General features: G+C 44.5%; 1 protein-coding gene across 4 annotated transcripts in view; it reads right to left on the bottom strand.

Moving 5' to 3' along the window:
- Positions 1 to 22,535, bottom strand: part of Gria1 (glutamate ionotropic receptor AMPA type subunit 1) — a 303,361-nt gene that overhangs the window by 134,057 nt on the left and 146,769 nt on the right. For all 4 annotated transcript variants that reach the window (XM_033761584.1, XM_010639694.2, XM_010639693.2 and 1 more), the window contains exons 3-5: positions 16,852 to 17,091; positions 14,215 to 14,399; positions 9,669 to 9,722 (exon numbers count right to left, since the gene is read on the bottom strand). In XM_033761584.1, coding sequence (XP_033617475.1) covers positions 9,669 to 9,722; positions 14,215 to 14,399; positions 16,852 to 17,091 — 479 coding nt within the window. The remainder of the gene's footprint in view (positions 1 to 9,668; positions 9,723 to 14,214; positions 14,400 to 16,851; positions 17,092 to 22,535) is intronic.

Here is a 22,535-nt window from a genome sequence, read left to right as displayed (position 1 = left end):
AAAAAAAAAAAAAAAAAAGAAAGAAAAGAATGAAAGTCCAAACATTTGGCAAATCTCAATGCTACTGGTAATGGTGGGACAGTATATTCTAGTTAATCATTCATTTATTCATCTACTCGTCCTTAATATTGCTAAGCACATTGCAGATACGGGGGTTCAGAAGAGAATAAGACGGATCTGGTCCTTGTTCTCAGGATACTTAAGGTCTAGCGAGAAAGACCAATCTTACATGTGGAATTGTAGAGCAAAATGGAGGACTCAGTCTGACCCTGGGGCTCCAGGAAAGCTTCAAATGGGAAACAATAAAGCCTGAAAGGAAAGGAGCCCGTGGTGAGCAGAGAGAGCGAAGAAGAACTCTGTGCATGAAAAGTGTGTATGCGTTGAGTGACAAAGGGCCTAATGCCACAGGCGTCACCTGTGACATCGCCTTTGGTTCGAATCTTTGTGATCCCACTTCCTCACCCTATGACGGCTCATTCTGTACCTCAGGATCCTTTGCTGCCAAATAAAGATTATGACAGTGCCCATCTCACAGGCCGGAATGAGAATTGAACGGGTCATTGGTCACATTCACAGGATCACACCTGGCACGTAGTAATCACTTATCTAAAACTCCATGTTTCTGGGGGCCCCATTTCTTTCCCACTGTAGTATTTGCTTTTCTCTCTTAAAAAGGTGGTAAAAGGACCGAATGCTGCCAAAGAAACATCGCCCCAACAACCTGTGGAAAGTGTCCTCAATGCCTCTAAATGGCTTACAGCAAGGTGGTTGCGTGCTGTGGCAAAGCAGTTGCAGCCAGTGTCCTGCCATCTGGAATGGTTCACAGCCTACCGCCCCAGCATGGCCTGGAGGTGTAGGGGTGCTTCGGATGAATGGAATAACTGATCTCTTCATTGGGAGTGAGAGGAGCACATGCACCTTTGAGAAGTTTTTTGGTCTCTCTGAAGTGCAGAGAGGAAAACTGGGTTCTGTTGATGAACTTATTCTTTTAAAATACCTTCTGCCACATCTTCAGTAATCCAAAACTTTCTGTAAAAAAATAGGTTTGCTGTTCTTGCTGTTCTAAAACTTGATAAATCAGCTCATCTTTATGCTGTGGGGTACTCGTTAGCATTGTAGCATACAAATGAGGAAACCGAAGGGAGAGAGATGAAAGGACTTGTAACTAGTAAGTGACTAGGCCTGGGTTTGGATTCAGGGAAGTCTGGGAGGAAAATAATACATTCTGGGGATTTACTTGATTATATACCAGGCCAGAGAGTGGTGAGGGTTTTCTGGATCTGGGAAGCACGGCCCAGTGGAGAGCAAGCATAGTATTTTCAGTTGGAAAAATCTGAGTCTAAATTCTAGCTTTGACCACACAACCTTTCAATCATTTAAACCATCTTTCTCCGTCAGAACACGAGACTATAAACTCAGCTTTCTTGGAGGAGACAGAAACTCCCAGAGGCCTCTAGAGCAGATGATGTTAGAAGCCGAGGAGCTCAGTGTGCAAAGTAACACAGACACGGCCTGGCCTGACAGGAGGCCGGGCTCACCCAGGACCCAGCTGTCTCTGGCATTCAGTTTCTTTCCCTCTCCGCTGACTCCGTTCCTTCCCCAGGGGCTGCGGGCCACTTCAGTGCTGGTGATCCTCATCCTATGCACGCATTCTAACTGCTTCGAAGGGGTGAGGTAAAAGCAGAGAGAAAGAGGGGGTGGTTGTGGAGGGAGATGGCGACCTGGGATGAGTTCCACCAATGAAGGGAAATTCCGAGATGGCCAAGGGAGAAGACGGAGCTTTTCTTTCTCTTGCATACAGGCACTGTGGACTCACACCTCGCTGTATCGTCACGTTGTGAAAATAAACAGAAAGGAAGCAGTCCAAGGAAAAGTAGTAACAAGTCCGCCGCGAGTGTATGCTGAAGATCCTAGACCGGGCCTGCTGTTCTGCGTGATCTCAAACATGTCGCTTTCCGCCACTTGGCCTCGACTGTCCACTGGGACAATGAGGGCTGGTGAGAAGAGCTCAGGGGGACTTTCGACTCGGACGCTCAGGGTCTTAGAACAGAGGAGGGCACCTTGTTCACAAAAGTGCGGATGTGCACAAGTAGTGCCAGCTCTTCCGGACCCTGTGACCTTCTGCGGGTCTCTCGCTGCCGGGCGGCCATTGGGGCGCCTGTCGCGGGCTGTGATTTTTCTCTTGCATTTGTTCAGAGCTTCATTTACTTGCTCTTATCTGGCTGGAAGACAAGGCAGCTTTGCTTTCGGGACAAAAGTTAAGGCTTGTACTTCTTAGCTTCTTGCGGGAGTCCCGCACAGTATCAGACAAACCGGCACACTAGGTCTGCATTGGATGGTTGTTTGCGTGCGTGTCAGAACCAGATCCCGGGAGAAGGCCCTGGGGAATGGGAGGGTTTTCGGGGTGAAAGAGCGAAGAGCCAGCAGGGTGATCATCTCCAAATGCTCAAAGGCTGCCTTGTGGAAGGGCCGCAGACGTGTTCCGCAGGAGGCAGAGTGATGCGAAGGGACGCTGTGTGACAGGAGCACAGGCTGCGCCCTGCTCCAGGGAGACAGAAGCTTCCAGAGCCCTTTCAGGAGATCTGAGCTCCCCATCCCTGGGAGCTGTTCAGACAGGAAGAGGCAGGTGGGCCTCCCTTAGGTATGGTGCACAGGAGACCCTGGCTTTTCCTGAGTAGCAGATTAGAAGCCCTCCTAGGCTTATCTCTGATCTGTCTACTCATTTGCACGTCATAACTGATGTTCCTGCTCTCTCTGCTCCCTTTAGCACAGCCACAAGGATTTTGCCCATGAATGCGTTTGATGGGAGAGTGCAGCGTTATTTCCCGAGAAGCCAGCCCACTCTTTCCTTTTTCCAGTGACTTGGAAAGTCACACTTGTTACCTGGAACTCCATTTGCCAGGCACTGAGAAGGGAAGGGGGAGCAAGGCAGACATCATCCTTCCTCTAGCTCCTTCCAGACAAACAAGGAGGAAGATCTTTTAGGCTAGCGAGTCAGTTGTCTAATCTCAATTACCATGAGTAAAAGATACCTGGGCTATTGCAACGCATAGTGAGTGGGCGAGATTTACCCCGAGACGGGGTGGGGGGCCCTCAAAGGTAGTATCTGGTCCTTGACCTAGATGTCTTCCTTCTCCACCAAAAATGATGACGACGACCATGATGACAATGCTTGTTATGGTAGTAGTTACCAGCGTTTGTTAAGTGCCTAGCTGGGGTCCTGTACTACTATAACCACTTTATGTGTGTGTATGTGTGTACATATATAATCTTGCTTAATTCTTACAGCATCCACAAGGAGGTAGATAAATGGTATTCTTTTAAAAATAAAAATAACACAATGAAAGCTCAGATGATGTAAGAACCTGGATTAATATCACAGCTAAGATATGAAACCAAAATTCAAATCCAAGTCTGTCTGACCCCAGAGCCACCTTCCAACGGCTGCTGTGCCACCTACCTAACCACAGTCTGTGGGAGGGAAACCTGAACCTGTGTGGCACTGGGACAGCAGCAGCAAAAGGGGTGTGGAGGAAATGAGTGAGCTTAGCCTTCCGGAAGGGAGCACAGAGACTGCAGACCAGCTTCTTCCAAGGGCTGATCTGTCAGGGACCCTTGTTCTGTACCAGAACCTCCACCTCTACCGTCGTACAGCAAGGGCACAGTGGAAATGTTTGACGGCCCTGGACCCCAGGTGCCCCAGGAATACCTGGGATTTCCTGAACCCATCATCTCTGTGTCAGCTTTTGTCTCACTAGAAATGATCATGGTAGTGAAATTCCATTAACGTCTGCTGGGCCAGGTGTGCTAGAAGAAGAGTCCAGGAGCCTGACTTCGGATTCTAGACTATCACTGCCATTGCAGGTAAGGGTTGAACTCGCTCCTTGTGACAGACCTCCAGGGCTCCCACCTGCCCCCTCACTGTCCCATGCTCAGGAGTCTCGTGGCACAGTCACAAGAAGATAGGCCTTGGGGTTCTTTGGACCTGGAGGGAAAGCTCTTCCCCATCACTCTGTGAACATGGTGGCTCTGGAAAAGTCACACACACTGTCTGAACCTCCGTTTCTTCCTCTGGAAAGTGAAATTTGTATTTCCGACCTCAAAGGCTACCCTGAGGGTCAGAATATATAATTAGTGTTAAATAGGGGGAAATGTGTCTGGAACGGATGACTATATCGGGAGAGAAAGTACAAAAATGATTGGGGCTGGAAGGTTGAAGGGGGAGACAGGTGTGTGTATAGAAAAATGGGGAGTGACTCCTAGTAGTTGTCCAGTTTCTTTTCCATGAGACAAAAATATTCTAAAATTGTAACCATAAACAGACTGGAAGACACAAAAACAAATCCAGATGTACTCAGCTATGTCATCTTCGACAAAGGAGCTGACCATCCTCAGTGGAGGCAAGATAGCCTCTTTAATAAATGGTGTTGGAAAAACTGGAAGTCAACCTGCTACAGATTAAAATTAGACCCTTATCTTTCACCATGCACTAAATTAAGATCCAAGTGGATTAAGGATCTAAACATTAAAACAGAAACACTGAACTTGCTGGAAGATAAGTCAGGCAGAACTCTTGAAGACACTGGCATAGGAAAAGACTTAATGAAAAAATCCTCAGTAGCATGGGAACTAGCAGAAAGAATCAACAACTGGGATCTCATCTTATGAAAAAGCTTCTGTACTGCAAAACAAACCATCAACAGAACTAAGACAACCTACAATGTGTGAAAAACTTTTTACCAGCTGTTCCTCAGATAGAGGACTACTATCGAGAATACATAAAGAACTCAAAACAATCAGCCCCCCTAAATATAAAGACCCAATTAAAAAATGGGCATCTGAAATGAACAGACATTTCTCAGACAAAGAAGTAAAAGCAGTAAGTAAATATATGAAAAAATGTTCCACATCACTGGTCATTCGAGAGATGCAGATGAAAACAACACTGAGATTCCACCTCATCCCAGAAAGAATGGCTGCTATCAAGAAATCAACCAATAACAAATGTTGGCGGGGTTGTGGGGAGAAAGGAACCCTTCTCCATTGTTGGTGGGAGTGCAGACTGGTGCAACCACTGTGGAAATCATTATGGAAATGCCTCAAAGAGCTGGAACTGGAGAGGTTCCATTTGACCCAGCCATCCCTCTGCTGGGTATCTTTCCAAAAGAAGTGAAAGAATCATACCACAGTGATATATGTGCGCCAATGTTTACAGCAGCACAGTTTGTAACAGCTAAAACTTGGAAGCAGCCCATTTGCCCATCAGTTGGAAACTGGATAAAGAAGTTGTGGTTTTTCTATAAAATGGAATACTACTCAGCTATAAAGAATGAGAAATTATATTCATTCATAGGAAAATGGATACATATTGAGGATATACTCCTAAGTGAAAAAAGTAAGTCACACATGTATAAATACCGAATAGTTTCTCTGGTGTGAAAAACTATAATAGTATATAAGATCCTAATGAATATAATTGACCATGTGGAATAGGAAGAAAAGGGCTAAAGGTGTAGGGGAAATGGGAAGAGTAGGGGAAAGGTAACATGGGAAAAGAAAGAAATATGAGAAAATGAAAAAAATGGAAATAAAGTGTTTGTAAATGGGGAGGAGAGGAAGGGGTGAAGGGAGGGCATGGACAAGGGGAAAAAGTGAGAACCAAGACCTGTCACGTAAAGGTACAAGATCCCAATAATGAACGTAATTGTACTGTATACCTACAATGTACCAATAAACTCAATAAAAGAAAAATAAAATTGTAACCATGGTCACACAATCCTGCAAACATAGGAAGAGCCGCTGAGCTGTGTACTTTAAATAGGCGAATTGTGTGGCCTAAGAAATATATCTCAGGGGCCGGGGTATAGCTCAGTGGCACCAAGCCTGACTCACAAGAGCAAGGTTCTGAGTTCAATCCCTGCTACCAGAAAACAAAAAACAAAAAACAAAAAAATTACATTTCGAAAAATATAATCGGTGGCATAGCTCTCGAATTTCTTCATGGCACATGTTCACTTTGTGGACATAGCAATGATGTAGAAATATGTGTAGATGTCTGATCAATCAAATATGTGTAAAATATGGATACCTAGGTGAACGCATATATATGCATGTCTTTGTATACAAACCATATACGAGTACATACGGACAGAAGGATTCACAGACACAGGACTCCACCTGGGTTGAACACTTAGAAGTTTTCACATCATAATGGCATTTGATTACGTCTTTGGTCCTTCCTTTATGCTAGCATCAGCCCACAGGAAAGGAAATAGTATTTCCAACTGAGAGATGAGGCAGGCAACGGAGAGCTGGAGCGTGGCCATCAGCGCAGAGCCCGCTAAGGTAGTGTCTGAACATAAAGCAGGGTTGTTTTTATTTGTCTGTTTGGCTCTGTTACAATCCATGTATGAAGTATCCCCCACACTTGTGTCCAAAACTTGATCCCCTGTGCAGCAGTGTTGAGAGGTGGAGTCCGGAGAGGTGACTGGATGAGGGGGCACTGACCTCATCAGTGGGGTAAGCCACGGATGGGTTCAAGCTTCCTGGGCTTCTGTGGAGGTGGGACCCCGGGAAAGAACACAGGCCACTGAGTATATATCTTTATATATACGTTTAAGGGTATATCTTGACACGACTTCCTTCCTCTCCGTCTGTGGCTCTTTCTCTCTGGTTCCTGGCTGCTGCTGCCACAAAGCAAGCACCTTTCCTTCCACCACACCTTTGTGCCCTGGTGTTTCTCCCTGGCTGCAGGCTTAAGAGCGACGGAGTGAGCTAGCCATGCACCCCAGTCTGAAACTGTGAGACAAAACAGAGCTTTCTGCCTCCAAGTTGTGTATGTCATGGATTTTGTCCTAGTGATGAAATGCAGACTGTGCAGACCCTTCGTGAACCACCTCCTTCTGGCAGCCCTCCAGTGGTGGCCGTCTGAACCCCCAGACACCCTACTGTGTGACCCGCAAGAAAAATACTGCGCGTTACCTTGAAACTCGGGCATTCCGACAGGGACAGAAAGGCCCACAAAATAAAAATGTAGCCCCTTCTTCCCAGAGGCTTCCGCTCTCCTAACTCTGTAATTACAACCTAATCACAAACACTCTGAGGGAAAGGGTCAGTTCCATGCAGCAGCAGGCTAATTATGTGGCTGAATTTCTAAAAATTATCATCTTATAAATTGTGTTATTCCTCTAAAGGGGGAAGAAAACACAAACCACATATCTGACTATGTTTCAAAGTGGATTAATTAGTAATTTGAAGTCTAATTATCAACTAAACTATCGGAACATGCAAGGCTTTTGTATTTGGAAGGTCTGTGCAATTTGCATCCTATTAGCTGACAGTTGTAAGGATTTGAGAACTGGTTAGGTCAGAAGAAGAAAAATGCAGATCAGAAGGATGGAGCCACCCAAGGGGCTGACTCCGGAATAATGTGACTTAGGGGTCACTGGGTAACAGATGGAGGCTGAAGTGTGATCACCTGGGGTCTTCAGTGGCTCTGAGGCCAGGGATGTGTGATTTCCATCTAAGCCCCAAAGAGGTAATTATGTATCCCTCTCTCCTTGTTCTGTGTCTTCCTGGGAAGTGGGCACCCGCTGGTCTCCTAAGACCCGTCCTGCAATAGTGGGAAAGGCAGTAGAGGCCGCTGCTAACCCCGGATGTTGGGCTCAGCTCCCCTGCTTCCTGGCTGTGTGTCCCTGGCTAAGTCCCGCCCCCTTGCCTGTTCTGTTTACCTATAAGCAGATGAGGGTTGGATGATGTTGCCTTCCAAAGTGCCTGCTAGCACCAAAGACGTGGGGTTTGAGGAATGTCAAGGGCTTTCCTCACTCCTTAGTAAAAAAAAAAAATAATTTTTCCAAGTAATCTTTTGGAGGTGAGATCTTTGGCTCTGCAAAAGACTCTGAAGAGCTAGTGCTCATTTAAAATGCAAATATGTCTGAGTAAGATTATGTATTTCAGCCATTAACATCTGGGTCTAAATTAACCTATCCTGATTAACCCTTCTTATTTGCAGTCTTGACCCTGAAATACGTAAGCAGCCAAAGCAAGGAAGATTTGAAGGGAAGAGAAGAGTAAGGAAAGAGCCAGTCTAAGGCTAAGAGCAGGCCAGAAGGAAGGGCAGAATTTAAGTATTAGGCAGGATGCTTGAGTTCCACTTTTAGATCCATGTACTTGTGCTTTAATTTGACTAATGACTTTTTCTCCAAAATAAGTACCAAATAGCAGTCTTTTGTTCAATTAATAACATTGCTCATAGAAATAGCACCAAACAACATGGCTAAAACCAAACACGGTTATATGCTCAGTTCAATGAAGTTAAAACCAGAAATTTATTGTAGATGAAAAGTGAAGAGTCTCATCTTAATGGAAACATGGAAAATTAAAAAGACAGACCCGAGTGATAAACACTGTAGAAAAAGCTACCCTTCTGGTAAATTGACCCATGGCAAAATTTGTTATGAATTAAACTTTGGTGAAAGCTGTAGCCACTTTGGAAGATAACTTGCGTTCCTCCAAATGTTGGATGTTCAGCGCATGACAGGAATTCCACTGCTAGGTGTAGTCTCAAGCCAGCGCCGTGATGAATTCTGGCCACCAAGTGAGAGCAACCCAATGTCTGTCAGCTGCTTGATAAGCAAGCAAAATGTGGCCTAGCTGTACAACGGAACATTATTTGGCAACACAACAGGGAAACACAGAGCTAGAATGCAGATCAATGGCTCCCTAGGGCTGTGGAGGCTTGGAGGGTAATAGGCAATGACTACAAAAAATTTCAGAACAAGATTGGGTGATGGTTTCATAACTTTGAGACTATATCCAAGACCACTGAGTTGTATACTCCAAGGGGGTGGTTGTATGGTATGTGAATTACATCTCAATGAAGCCTCTCAAAGAGGAATAAGTATAACATAAAATTACATCTGATTTTAGGAAGATGAGCTAGAAGAATCAAACTTCGGTATAAAAAATAGATGTGCAATCCATGACAAGGCAAAAATAGACTTGATAGAAATCACAACAGGAAATTCATAACGGCACGTTTGGGCTGCTAGGTAAAACAATATGCATAAAAGACGATTGGATGAACAGGCTCCTCTCCGTGATGTGGAAAATAATCGCACTTCATAAAAAGAACAGCCATACGTTAAAATGAAAACAACTTTTTAAAAGGCTTGTCTATGCTGGATATATAGAACAATGAATAAAAATGAAATTGACGTAATATTACACATGCTGGTAGAGTGTTCCTGGCTAAAGACATCCCATTATTAGTACAGTTGTGATTTGAATGTTTGTGTTTATGGATAGCAAAGCTGTCGCTGAGTTTGAAATACAAGGCCGGAAACAGGGATCGTGGTATCTTGCATCCACACAAAGATGCAGCGATTTGGTCTTTCTTGCCCTGGGGTGCAGCTGAATAGAGAGGGAACTGTGAAGGCTGATGAAGCCCTGGCCCCCAGCGTGCTGTCTCCTAGGATGATTCATGATCCGTGCATTGTGGTTTGAAAGTGGGATATGGAAGGGGAAGCATGAACGACACTACTAAGACTTAGTATTGCAGCTCTGGATTTCTGTCTCCACCCACAGAGTGCACACGAGGCAGGGTCCCCCGGAACAGAGGTAGGAGCCCAAGTATGGAGAGGGCTGATCACTTGTAATGCCGTACTCACCAGGTTGGCAAGGATGTAGTGGTAGCCAATGCCGTTCTTCTCCAGCTTTATAATCTACAAAACACAGTGGGAGGGGACTCATCAGTAATGCGAACAGTGAAAGCGACCACCACAACAGCAATAATAAGTCAATAAGTTAACTGGTGTTGAGGGTTATACTGTGCTCTTCCCTCGCCCAAGTATACAGACTACAATTTTCCAACCACGCATGGGCGGTGCCATTGTCAGGTATCTGTATTCTGCAGAATCAGCATGGTCACAGTGAGGTTAAGGAAGCCCCTCAAAGTTGCCTGGGAATTAAGTGGCAAACGCCTGATCTGCGACCCCTTTTGTCTGATTTCAGGGGTAGAGTGATGCTGTTGGGACCCCGAGAATCCAGCTGAATGCTCGCTGAACTCTTTTCATAAGCCTCCCATGCTCCTGGAGACTCTTCCCGAGGTGAAGCAGGAATCCTCTGGGGCGTGGAACCCCCTGCCAAAGTCATCCTAGTGTTTGCTGCTAGGATGGTCGCACGGGTAAGTAGAGGATGATGTCACCCATGGTCTTAACTTTCAACTCCATGCGTGAGCCACATACAGATGTTACTGGTCCCCCCCCCCGAATTTTGTGCTTTTCTGCAAAGCCAGTTTGGTTGGTACCCCAACATGAATAGATCATTCAACTTGGAAGCTGGAAGGGAATGTTAGGATCATCTTGTCCAGCCCCTCCCTAGACAGCTGGAAAGCTGCAGAGCAAAGAAGGGAATGGTTCGCTCAGGCTTCACAGTGGTCTGGCAGCAGCGTCAGGACAGGGGCCTGACTGAAACTTCGTATGATGCCTGATTAGTGTTAAGCATTAAGAGCCTGGATCCCCCAAATACCTTTCCATTTTGCATGCAGACTGTCTTTAGCCATTGCATGAGGGAAAACTGTTTTTGCAAAGAACTACACAGAGGTTTGCTTGGGAAGCCAGACAAACCATGCAGCAAGAAATAATAATGATGGCAAACCTTGTTTCCGTAGCTGTGGCCTGGAGACTAACTTGATCTATTTCTTTCTCTCACTTTTTTTTAAACATCAAATTGGGGTTAGTATACCTTGCTTGGTACCTCTCTCCCTGCACTGTTGCAAGGAGATGTAAAACACACGAGAAGCCCTCGGGCTTCTTTCTTAACTGAATAAATTTTCAAGGTTATTAAAATCCACATTCAGACATCTACTTAATTGGATGTATGGGTATACCAGCTCCCGTATTTTTTTTTAATGTGGGGAATATTTAAATGCAAGCACACACAGTGAGTGCTCTGAACCAGTGGCTAGACTGTGGAATTCCAGGCCATGCAGCTCAAATACTATTGGAATGATAGTTTTATTAATAATTCTTCATTACTTTTTCATCTTCTTGTCAAATGGTTTGCTGCCTTTTCAACAATGAGATGCCTTTATCAAAAACCCATTTAGCTTCTAACGTACACAAAATGGCAAGTAAACAATTTTTCAAACCCCACCACATTCAGGCCACAGAGAAATGTGTTTCCTGTAAGATGAGAGTACAGGTTGAAACATGGAAAAAAGTCATTAAACTTCTGCCTTTTAACTGATAAATAAATACCAATTTTGTGTCATTCAGCCTAATACCAACCTTCACCTCCATCCACTCACCTATCTATCCATTGGCTTATGTTTCCTCCTCTGCCAACTTCATTTTGCAAATATGTACTGAACATTTACTATGTTTGCAGAGCTTTGCTGCCTACAGTGACGAGTGCAGCTACACGGTGCTGCCCACCTGGAGGTTACACTTTATCAAGAGGAGGTCCATAACAGACAAGAAAGTTGATAAATGCACACAGCTTACAAACCAAGAAACGCATTATAAGTGTAATGTGCAGTTTCACGTGGGGATAATCTTGACCCCAGTAAGTCAAATTTCACTTCCTTTGGATTACCTTCATTCACGATTTTTGTGACTCAATGGTCCCCCTATTCTCCCTGATTATCTTTATCCTTTATAGCTAAATTCTATGCTCACCTTCTCTCTAAAACATTCTGTGATTTATTAATCTTCTCAAGAAATGTTTATTGAACTTAGATGATTTACCAGGCACTGTGTCGTGTGCTGGTGACACATCAGTGAAAAGGGAAGCAAGATTCCCGTGATCTCAATGAGCTGCGTTGCCATTTTAGTAGGGAACCAGATGGTAAATGTATGGATAAATGAATAAGCTTTCAGCACCATGAACACAGTAAAACATGGCAGTATGATGGATTGTCCCAAGACGTCTTGCTCTACTCTCACTTTAATTCATTCTGTACTTAGTGACTGTATTGTATAACGTGGAATCTTATATATTGACAGAATGTAACATTCTAACAACCATATTCCTTATTCATCAGCCTCCACTGACTTCCCACTGTCTGCAAAAGAATCCCAAACTCTTTAGACTAGTTCCCAAGAATATTCACGATTGTGTGTTCATCTGTTGATCCCATCTCTACTGGACGCCTAGCATATTCCTCTTGGCTTACTGAGCCACCTTGTGAACCCCAGCTCTTGACCTCTGGCCCCCCAGCTTACAAGCCATCCCTGCAGCTTGCAGTCCCTTATTTAGCCTGAAGATACTGGTAGAAGTTCAGATTTGTCTCACATTTGAGATTTTTTTTCTTAGTCTTCATTGAGTCTTTATTCTTTCAGCTCATTCCAGTACTATCTATTGAATACTTACTTGGATCCATGCACTGTTCAGAGCGCTGTTGACATACTCGGTAAGAAAATAGAACTAAAATCACTCTTTTCATAGAGCTTATATTCTAATTGGGTGTTGGAGATAGAAACATGCAAGTAAACTTCAGGGGAGGGAGCTGCAGACACAGAGACAGAAAAGTTGTATTTTTAAGAGTTTGAACTCTATGGCCAGGGCCGGGTTGATATGACTTTCTGCTTTTCTTGTGTGTTATCACTCAAAACTCAGGTAACATAGTCCTTCTTTTCTTCATATTTAATAGAGAAATCGATCAAACCTGTTTTATAGAGTTGATGTGAGCATAAATGGGATTAGCCTTGGAATATCGGCTGGTGTGGTGTAAATGCTGAAAAACAGTAGCATGAACAATCCAGGGCGAGTTATGACTCTATCAGAAGCACCGCAGTGCCATTTGTCTCATTCTTTATCTGCTGTCTCATCTTATCTTTCTACCAGTTGTGTGGAGCAGGGACCTTCATGCTCTGTTGGCAGGTGAACTCATTTATGCCCTCAGAGTGAAGTGATTCTGGAAGCCAGTGTGGGCAGGCACCGTCAACAGCAAAAATAGGCAGATGTTTACATACATCACGGACTGTGGGCAGGTTCCCCTGCAAGTACTTTATGTGTGCTGATCCTTTAGTCCTCACAGGAGCCTCCTAAAGGTGTTACTCTTGTTATCATTCCCATTTCACGGAGCCAGAGCCTGAGATATAGAAAGATAAAAATCCTAGCCCATGTCACAAATCTTTTAAGTACTCACCTGGGATTTGAACCCCAGCCAGTTTGGTTCCAGAGTCTCTGATCTTAACCACTGTCCCATATACCTCCCTTCAACACTAGAGTTCAAAGCCCTGTTTCCAGCCCAGAAGGCTTCTATCTTAACAGAAATAATTTTTTGCTGGCTTCCTTTTTCAAGAGCAAAAGCCAAATGCATACTTTACACAGCAATACACACAGAGTTAATGCCTTAAAGAATCCACTGACTTTCACAGTCTCCCCCTGTTGTGTGGCTGAGGCTTCTTCTGAGTGATTGCTGAGCTGGTGTAGAGGTCCGCTGTGGGGGCCCCAGGAGGTGTGAGGGCCATTAACAAGCTCTGTCATATTGTCAATTGCCTAAAACACCATCTTTTATTAGATGGCACTGTTAAAAAAGGATTATGTATCTTCTTCCTTGCTAAATTATCTGAACACAAATGCAGTTTTAAAAGGCTAGTGGTCTAAACAAAGGCCCACTACTCTACGCCAAGCACATGCTGTAGGTCTGAGATGGGAGGTGCTACAGTTTAGAGATTGCTGCTAAAAACCAGCCGGAGTACAGTGCCTGTTCGTAGTGCACGCGCAGTGGACTCCTCAGAGGCAAGGAAACAGTAGAAAGGTAGGTGGCTACAGCTTCCCCAGGCTCTTAAAACAGGTCAGTGGGCCAAAGGGATGAGATGCCAAATGCTGCATCAGTGAGCAGCAGAGCCCGGGGCTGCACACAGGAATCTGGTTCTGCAGCTGGTGTTCCTGATGCGAGAGCCCTTCACGAGCTCTAAAGTGCAATGTCAGTTATTTTTTTATCAGTAAAGAGAAACCCTGGAGGTGAGGCGTTGGTCAGGTGGTCTGAGAACCTGTTTGAGCCCCCTATCAAGACTCCTGTTGGTTGTGCTCCTTCGTCAAATGGCAGAGTTAAATTTCATGAATAACAGAATGTGAGCTGGAAGGCATCCAGCTTCATCGAAGGATCCTCTTCATGACCCTCTCATAACCACCATGGCAAAAATGTGCCACCCTGCCCCAAATTACCTCCCGCACCCACCCTGAGCCCTTCTTGGCCTTTGCTACCTGGCCCAAGATGGCGTTGAGGCGTTCTGATTCACAGTCCACCACCACCAGCCGCTCCTTTTTCTTCTCCAGGTCCTGAAAGAGCATCCGGTATCCTTCCTCCGTGGTTGTCAAAATGTTGACTGCCGTCACTTGCCAGTTCTTTTCTGCAGCTGTGTCCAGGACTTTCTGCAGGACGGACAAACCTGGTGGCCAGATGAGGACAGACAGATGGCAGACCGTTAGCACCCGAAGGTACTGACCCCTTCCACCAGCACCCACTCCGTCTATCCCAGCCTTGTTCCCCCACCCACCTTGGCTAGAGCTTTCTCTCACTGTGCAAGTCTGAACTTCCTCAGTGCAGGCCCTGGGCTTTCACTGCGCTTCTGTTCCCAGGGTGTGGCAAACAGAAGAACGAGGTGTCTCAGCCTAATGTGAAGGTCAAATTTACCTTCTGGCCAAACTACTTTGATAGGTACATTTGTCCTCCAAACTTTAATTTCTTCAGTTGTAAAGTGGTAGTGTAAATAATTTCCACGTCCCTATGTCAGTATGAGGATTAAATGTGAGTGTCTGGTACATGGTGGGGTCTGCCCCTTCTGAGGGTTTTAGCCCATTACTCTGCCCTGCTTTGTTTTATCTTTGAGCCTTAGACATATTAGCTTCTTGTGGCAGCCATTATACATTACCACCATCTTAGTAGTTTAACATGACAGAATTTATTATTGTATACTTTTGGGGGTCAGCCATTTGAGCTAGGTCTTCCTGGATTAAAAGCCAGGTGTTGGCAGGGGCATGTTGCTTTCTGGAGATTCTAGCAGGGAATGAATTTTGTTGCCTTTCCAACTTGCTGAAGCTGCGTGCATCCTTGATTTATGTCCCTTTCATCCTCATAGCCCAAAATGCTTCTCAAACCTTTCGCTCATAATTCTGACCTTGACTCTCTGGCCTCTTTCCTTTGCAGCTAAGGACCTCTGTGATTACATTGTGTCCACCCAAGTAATCTGGGACACTCTTCCTATTTAAAAGTCAGCTAATTAACAACATTAATTTGATGTATAGTCTTCATTCCCCTTTGGCACATAACAAACTCATTTCAGGTTCCAGGGATTAGAAACTGGATACGTTAGGGGAGGGTATCATTCTACCTGCCACGGTTGCCTAACTGGCTTTTGCATTATTAATTTTTATGTTTAGCATTTTCAATTCCCAGTAATACTGCCAATCCCTTCTATAGTGACCAGTGTGGTGTCTGGTCTCAGGAATCCTCTGTAGACTAATCATGTTATGCTTCCTTATTTTATGTCATTTTCAGTGCATATTGTTTGATAGGTCTGAGCCTCACATTCAATACAACTGTACTATATACCTGACACTATTCTGTGGCTTTCCTCTCTTTAATTTGGTCATAGTTACGATTGTCATTCTTATTTTATAGAAGTAGAAATGGCAGCTCAGAGAGATGTCACCCCTAGTTAAAAGTCACACACCTAGCAGATGATAGAGCGCAGAGCTCTGAGGTATCTGATGCCCTTTTGAGAGAGTGGGTTCTTCTAATGATGTCCGTGGGCAAAGTTACATTTTTTTTCTGGCTTTGCTATTTCTAGCCTGAAGCTTTGTTATGCCATAAAGCTGAAAGAGACCATCTCTGGGTGACGCCCACCCCCACTATGATGGCTGCTTTCTGAGAAGGGAAATCATCAAAATAGGGAGAGGGTAGGGAAAATCAAAGAAATGGATGCTTACAGTGTCTCTGATGGCTCCTTCCCCTCTAAAACTAGTGTACAAGGGGAAGGTGGGTCACACAAACAAATGCCATAGGAGCCAGGACAATGAAACCCCAGAGTTCCCATCTAGAGGATCAGGCTGTAGTGAAAGTGGTATTTAACCAGTGCCAAACAGGGGAAGGATTTCTCTAGGTAGGCTTGAGAAAGGAAGCACATTGCATTAAATGAGGATAGCATGAGGCAAGAGATACAGAATGAAAAAAAGTACAGGAAACGTTTGGAAAATGTGTTGTGAAATTAAAGAAGGCAGAGTTATGAAGGAGAGGAATGATGGTGACAATTATGACGGTGATGACAGCGATGATGGTGGTGATGATAGCAGCTAATGAATATCAAGAGTGGTGAGCGTTAACTACAGTGTCAGCACTGAGCATGCCCTTCCTAGACATTATCTCATTTAATCTTCACAATACGTCTGTGAAGTAGAGACTGTTTTTGTCTTCCTTCTAGAGAGGAGGAAATCAAGACCTCGTGGATTTTATCCTCATGACATAGTGGGGAAGCTAAGGGATAAAGAGTTGGCCCAAAGACACAGTTGAAGAGGAGAGAATGTAGGATTCAGATCCAGGCTGTCTATACTGCTAACAACCATGTCACCAGGCAGGACCTGTTTAACTGAGGCCTTTGGACTCAGGAGGGGTAGGAGCTCTGTGAGCTGCAGAGTGACATGGTACATTAAGAGGATTATTCTTTCAAAGGGTCTATTTCTACACTATGCATTAGAGATTAGCTACTAAGGAATCAGTCCTCAGAAACTGAGCGTTTTGGATCATTCCCCCATGCTTTTCAAGGAGGCACTGAGGCTTGATTCTTCTTTTTGGTGATGAATGTGTCTCCATCCTTTAACAGTCTCCACTAGTCCTTGGCTTACCCCGGTCAGCATCATAAATGTAGACAAATTTCTGCCACTTGTAGTGATCAATGATGCTGATGAGGGCATCCTGTAGTTCAGGGCGCAGCTGAAGGACAAACTGGTTGGAAGTGTCTACCGGAAAGCTTGGTGTGATGAAGCATACGTGGAGAGCTCCGCAGAAGGAGGTCAGCATGTTGACAGTCCTTCGTTCGTAAAACCCAAAGATGGCGTAGACTCCTTTGGAGAACTGGGAACAGACTAGAAGAGAAGAAGACAAGGATTAATGGACAGAAGGTGCTGTAACCAAACTGCTAGGTGACTTACAAACACATTCACCCACTAGACTATCATCCAACCTATCGCCCATGTGTTATCAATTCTGTAGTTATCTACCCATCCGACTCCCCAGTTTGTCCATCTGTCCATCCAGCCATCCAGCCATCCACCCTACTCATACATTCGTCTGTCCATATTCCCATCTCTCTATCTAAATTTGAAGTTTATCAGGGCTTGCTACATACCAGATGTCATTATTGAGCGTATTAGTTACAGTAACCAGGTATACAAAACATTTTCACATATTATTTCACTTTGTCTCTGTAATGACCCTGTTCAGAATATGGGTCATTTTTTAAAGGGAAAGCTGAGGATCAGAAAGTTAATGGACTCATTCAAATAGCACAGCCAGGATAAATCTGAGCTAGAAGGTGGTGCCCACTAAAGAACACAATTGATCGCTAGTACCTGAATAGTCTGAGTCACAGCCCTCTCAGTTATTCCCTAGAGATAATAGGGATTCCAACTGAACCACCCAAGTAACTACCCAACTCCCATCGAAACTGGACATTCCATTTATTGTAAGCCTGTCAGCAGCAATCCTTTTTTTTTTCCTTTAATTTTATTGGTACATTTTAGGTATACAGTACAGTTACATTCATCATTGGGATCTTGTACCTTTACATAACGTATCTTTGTTCTTATTTTCTTTCCATCCCCCTGTCCTCCCTTCACCTCCTCCACCCTACCTATCTACTTTGTTTCCATATTTTTCTTTTTCTCCAATTTTTTCTTTTCCCTTCTTCCCTTTCTCCTATCCCTCCCACTTCCCCTACTCCTTTAGCACGTTTCTTCCCATTACAGTATCAATTATACATTTTGGTTCTTATTTATACTTTTATCTTTTCACACCAGAGAAACTATTTGGTATTTACACATGTAGGTGCTATTAATTTCACTTAAAAGTCTGGCCTCCATGTGCATCCACTTTTTAGAGAATGACCCATGTGCAGCCCAAAAGAATGGAAATTGTGATTTTGTGGGGTGGAGCACAAGGCAAAATTTAAAGAGAGAGTGCTAGAGAAAGGTGTCTGATATATGTTTAAGAAGATTTTCCCAGGTTAGCCCTCAGCTCTTGGTGTCAATTTCTCTGCTGACCCTCATCTTGTGTGCATATGTCCTGGTCACTGATTTTCTGGTCTCCCAACGTACCAGCCACAGTTATAACTTGGCCGTGTGAGCATCTCGACAGGATCATTTTGTAGGATCCCAGTGCAGTTGCCTATTCTTGCTTTTTTCATTGATTACATTGCCATTTAGAACATCGTGCTAATAACCAAAGCAAAGCATGGAACCCTAGGCTAGTCAGTTCCTAACCTTCATTTGGCTACCATACAGGAGGGAAAGTTCATGGTGTTTGTCTCAGCAAGGGGACCAGTGCAAAGGCCGTTCCCAATGCCAGAAAATGACGCTTTCCATAGGAATAGTGAGGACAGCGAGTCATCCTCCTCACAGAGAGAGTACTGTAGGGTCTTTGTGGGCCTTTCACTGATATGAGCCTGTTTATTCCTTGTCACATGTGGTACTTGGATATTACCAGGTATTATTTTTTTTAAGATGATAAATGTAGTGCTCTTCAGCCCTTGTTCTCTATGCCGAATGGGCTGCTTTCTGGGCCCATGCAACTTTTGGGTCTCCACAATGTGTCCCATGAAACACAAGTCTCACAGGGTGATCTTTAGAAGCGAGAAGTCTTTTATGATCACTTAAATTTGGGAAATGGTGCAAACCTTGTCCCAGTCTTGGAGTTTCATACTTTGCTCTTACAGCATAAAAGACTGAAGAATTCTGGACAAATTTAATGTGGATTTTGCCTAATGTGCTTGCCCTAGAACACTTTTTGGTTAGTCCTTTTAGCATGGAACTGAAAATCACTTGGGTCCTGCCCACTAAAGAACACAACTGATCACTAGTACTCAAACAGTCTTGAGTTGCAGCTGTCTTAGTTATTCCCTAGAGATAATAGGAATTCCAACTGAACCACCCAAGCAACAGCTTGATCCCCATTGAGACTGGACATTCCATTTACAGTAAGCCTGGCAGTAACCACTACCATCTGCTTGCATACTTCTAGCTGCTGGTCACCGACTACCTTCTCCGGTGCCTGGCCCGCTGACTGAGTGCTCTTTGAAGTCGGAACCTAATGGAATATCTGCTTTATTCCACTCCCTCCTTCCAGTACTTGAAGGTGTACGCACAGCCCTCAACTTCATGGCATTGGTTTTGAGCAATGGGATCCATTCTCTGCTCAGAATCCAGTGATCACCTTAGTGATTAAAACAGAAAACCAAAACAGTGTTTCACTTCCTGAGATGAGGCTTCTTGTGGTTGTGAGATTTCCCATCGTAGGTACACCTGGGCGAATTCTGCACACATCTAACCCTGAACAACTGACCTCTTCCGCCCTGACATTCTTCTCCCTGCTTCTTTCTCCGCCCAAGCTGGCATTCACCGTGACGCTCAGGGGTCCACGCTTGGGCCGCCTGAGAGGTTGTGCGCCGGCTGTTTCCTTGCACCTGTTGTGCAGTGCTGTGCCCTGGTCTATGTGTAAAGGTCTTGCTCCAGCCTCACTTCCTCAGACAGGCCCTTTTTCCTCAGCCCCGTCCGTCTCTGTTCCCGCACCTGTCCTTGCCCCCATGCTTTTATCAGCATCATCCGCAGTGACTCTCTTGGTTTGTGCGCGTATAGCTGTGGCTATCTGTATCGATATAAATTTCCAGAAAACAGGGATTGTGTTTGTGCCCTAAAGCCAGCAGGGTGTCTGGAACATTGCAGATAATAAATGAATATTTGAGAAATAATTGAATGTCACATCTCAATGAGAAGGCCCCGTGATCCACAGTAGGTGATGAAGAGGCGCCGGGGCAACGGGGGGAGTCTGCTGGGTCCCCTGGACCTTGTATAGTTTTGTCCTGTGTAGCCTTCTTCTAAGGTAGCTGTTTCTCTTCCACCACTCACAGTGTTTTCTCTTTCTCCGTGGCAGACACTTTCCATTCACAGCCCATAAAAGGCACTGCTTTTAAATGTCTATTGCAATCACTAGGATCGAGATTTACATAAATATGAATTTCTTTACCCGGAAGCAAGTGTTGTATATTACCCTCCTTATGTTAAATATAGATTTGTCAAAATACACAATCTGTCTTTCAGAGTAAGTTTATATGGAGAGACCATAAACCCTGTTAAAGCATTGTAATATGCTCTCTAAGGTATTTTTGGGAATCTCTTCTTTCCCCTTGCTGAAATGAAATATTATATCATGGGGCATAAATCTCCATGTCTACTCCCTCACGGCACCTTCCTAGCTTCACACTTTCAGCTGGCCCTCTGGAGTCCTCATAGCTGGTGTTTCTTGATAGTATTTTAAAAATGGACAAAGAAAAGCTAGGATGAGGGTGGGAGGGACATGAGCAGACTGATACGATGAAATCCTTAGACACATAGCGTGCCAGAATTTTTCCCTTCTCACATCATCTCCCTGTTTTTTTCCTTCTGGAAATCTTCCTTCTTTTAATGTACCTGTTTCATTCTTTGAGGCTTTTGTCCCCCTATTCCCTAAAAGTACATGGCTTGGAGGTAGTCTGGCCCAGATTTCCTTGCCTCCCAGAGTTGCTGACCATTTGATCTTTGTATCTCCTCATTTCTGCTAAACCCAAGGCATGAGGGAGAGAGAGGGAGAGGGAGGTAGGAAGGGAGGAAGAGATAGAGAGAGAGAGAGAGAGAGAGAGAGAGAGAGAGAGAGCTGATTATGTAGGACTAAGGGTTGTGGGGAAGATAATCAGCAAGCAGTTGTGTTGAGAAATATAATTAGTGGTTGTCAGGAATTTCTTTGAGTCTGTCATAATAAATGCTGAATCAAAAGAGAACATGGTTCTGCAGAAAAAGCACTAGAGTAGGTAACAGAGGGCCTGGAGCATTCTCTTTTTGGCCTAATCATTACAGAGTTACTTGTGTGACCTTCAGCAAACCCCATATTCTCATGGGAGTTTTGTCATCTGTAAGACAGTGCTTGACTTTTGACATTCCTTCAGGCTCCAACATCCTGCATTCTAGTCTAATTGACTGGAAAGAGTTTCCTGATTCTATAATACTTTGTCATTTACTGGTCAAACTTTTAGCAGCTTCCAGTGCATTTTTTCAATGCCAGGAAGTAGATAAAGGACTGGGTTCTTGGATTCTGTCCTAAGAAAAGGCCAGCACTACATGTAGATGCTTTTGGAGTCTTGAGTTTTATTTAAGGTACAATTTTTAACCTGCTGTGCAAGTTAATTATCTAGGAGAGAAAAAATGAGATGAGGAATTGGGGTGGAGGAGGCATTGTCAGGTAGGGTAAAGAGAAGGGGAGAAACAGTGCATTCCAAAGCAGGATCACAACCGGTAATGTCCTGGCCTCATCATACACCAATCCACAGAGGTTGATTCTGAGTAGGCTGGATAGCGTGTGAGATATGGTAGGGAGGAAAGCAGTGGTGTACAGGATAATTTCTGATAGTGATAATTAGGAGCCTACATTTGAGAACTTATTGAATGCCAGACACTTCTGAAGGATGTTTCCCTGCATTAACTCCTTTTGTTCCAAGAAGCAGGTTATCAACTGGGAAAGTGAGACTCAAGACCAGAATAAGGCAAAGTTGAGATCTGAGCTCTGCCACTCTGGCCTCAGAGATTGAGCTTTACATGTGGGTGATACATCAGCTTCTCCAACTACAGGGATGGAGGAAATCTCTTCCGGCACAGGGGCAACCTCAGCTTCTGGGAAATCCTTTCTCTTATAGCACACAGCCTCCTGCTAATGCCAGTTAAGGAAGCCTTACTGCATTGGGGTCCATGGAGATACGAATATAAAAGTCCTTGGTGGTGTTTGATGTCTCCCTCTCTCATCTCTGAGAAAAGACGTCTCTTCTTTTCTTTGCCCATCCATGCCTTAGCTCATTCATCCACCACTTCAAATTGGTGAGAGGCTGTGAGAGGCACTGGGAATGCACTGGTGAACCAGGTAAGACCCTAGCCTTCAGTACCATCACCTGGACAGTGAGAGACTGACGACTAAATAGACACTAGTCATTCAGCCTAAGTGCCGTGGCAGGGATGAGTTCAGGGTTCAGGCTGGTCAGCCTAACCCCTAGCCTTTGGGGACCTCAAAAAAGGCTTCCAAGATAAAGGGCCTGCTCCAAATCTGAAAGATAAGCAGGAATCACACAGTAGAGGGACTCAGTAGAGGGTGAGGGTGTTTGGAAGAGTTACTCGTGCAAACAGGGGTATTCCAGGTATAAGGAATGGTGAAGACAAGGTACCTGATGGGGGGGGGAGGGAGAGAGAGAGAGAGAGAGAGAGAGAGAGAGAGAAAGAGAGAGAAAGAGAGAACA

Source organism: Fukomys damarensis, unplaced genomic scaffold, assembly GCF_012274545.1.
Source record: "Fukomys damarensis isolate Sample0158 unplaced genomic scaffold, DMR_v1.0_HiC HiC_scaffold_9, whole genome shotgun sequence".
Classification (NCBI taxonomy): Eukaryota; Metazoa; Chordata; class Mammalia; order Rodentia; family Bathyergidae; genus Fukomys; species Fukomys damarensis.
This window is presented reverse-complemented; position numbering and strand designations above follow the sequence as displayed.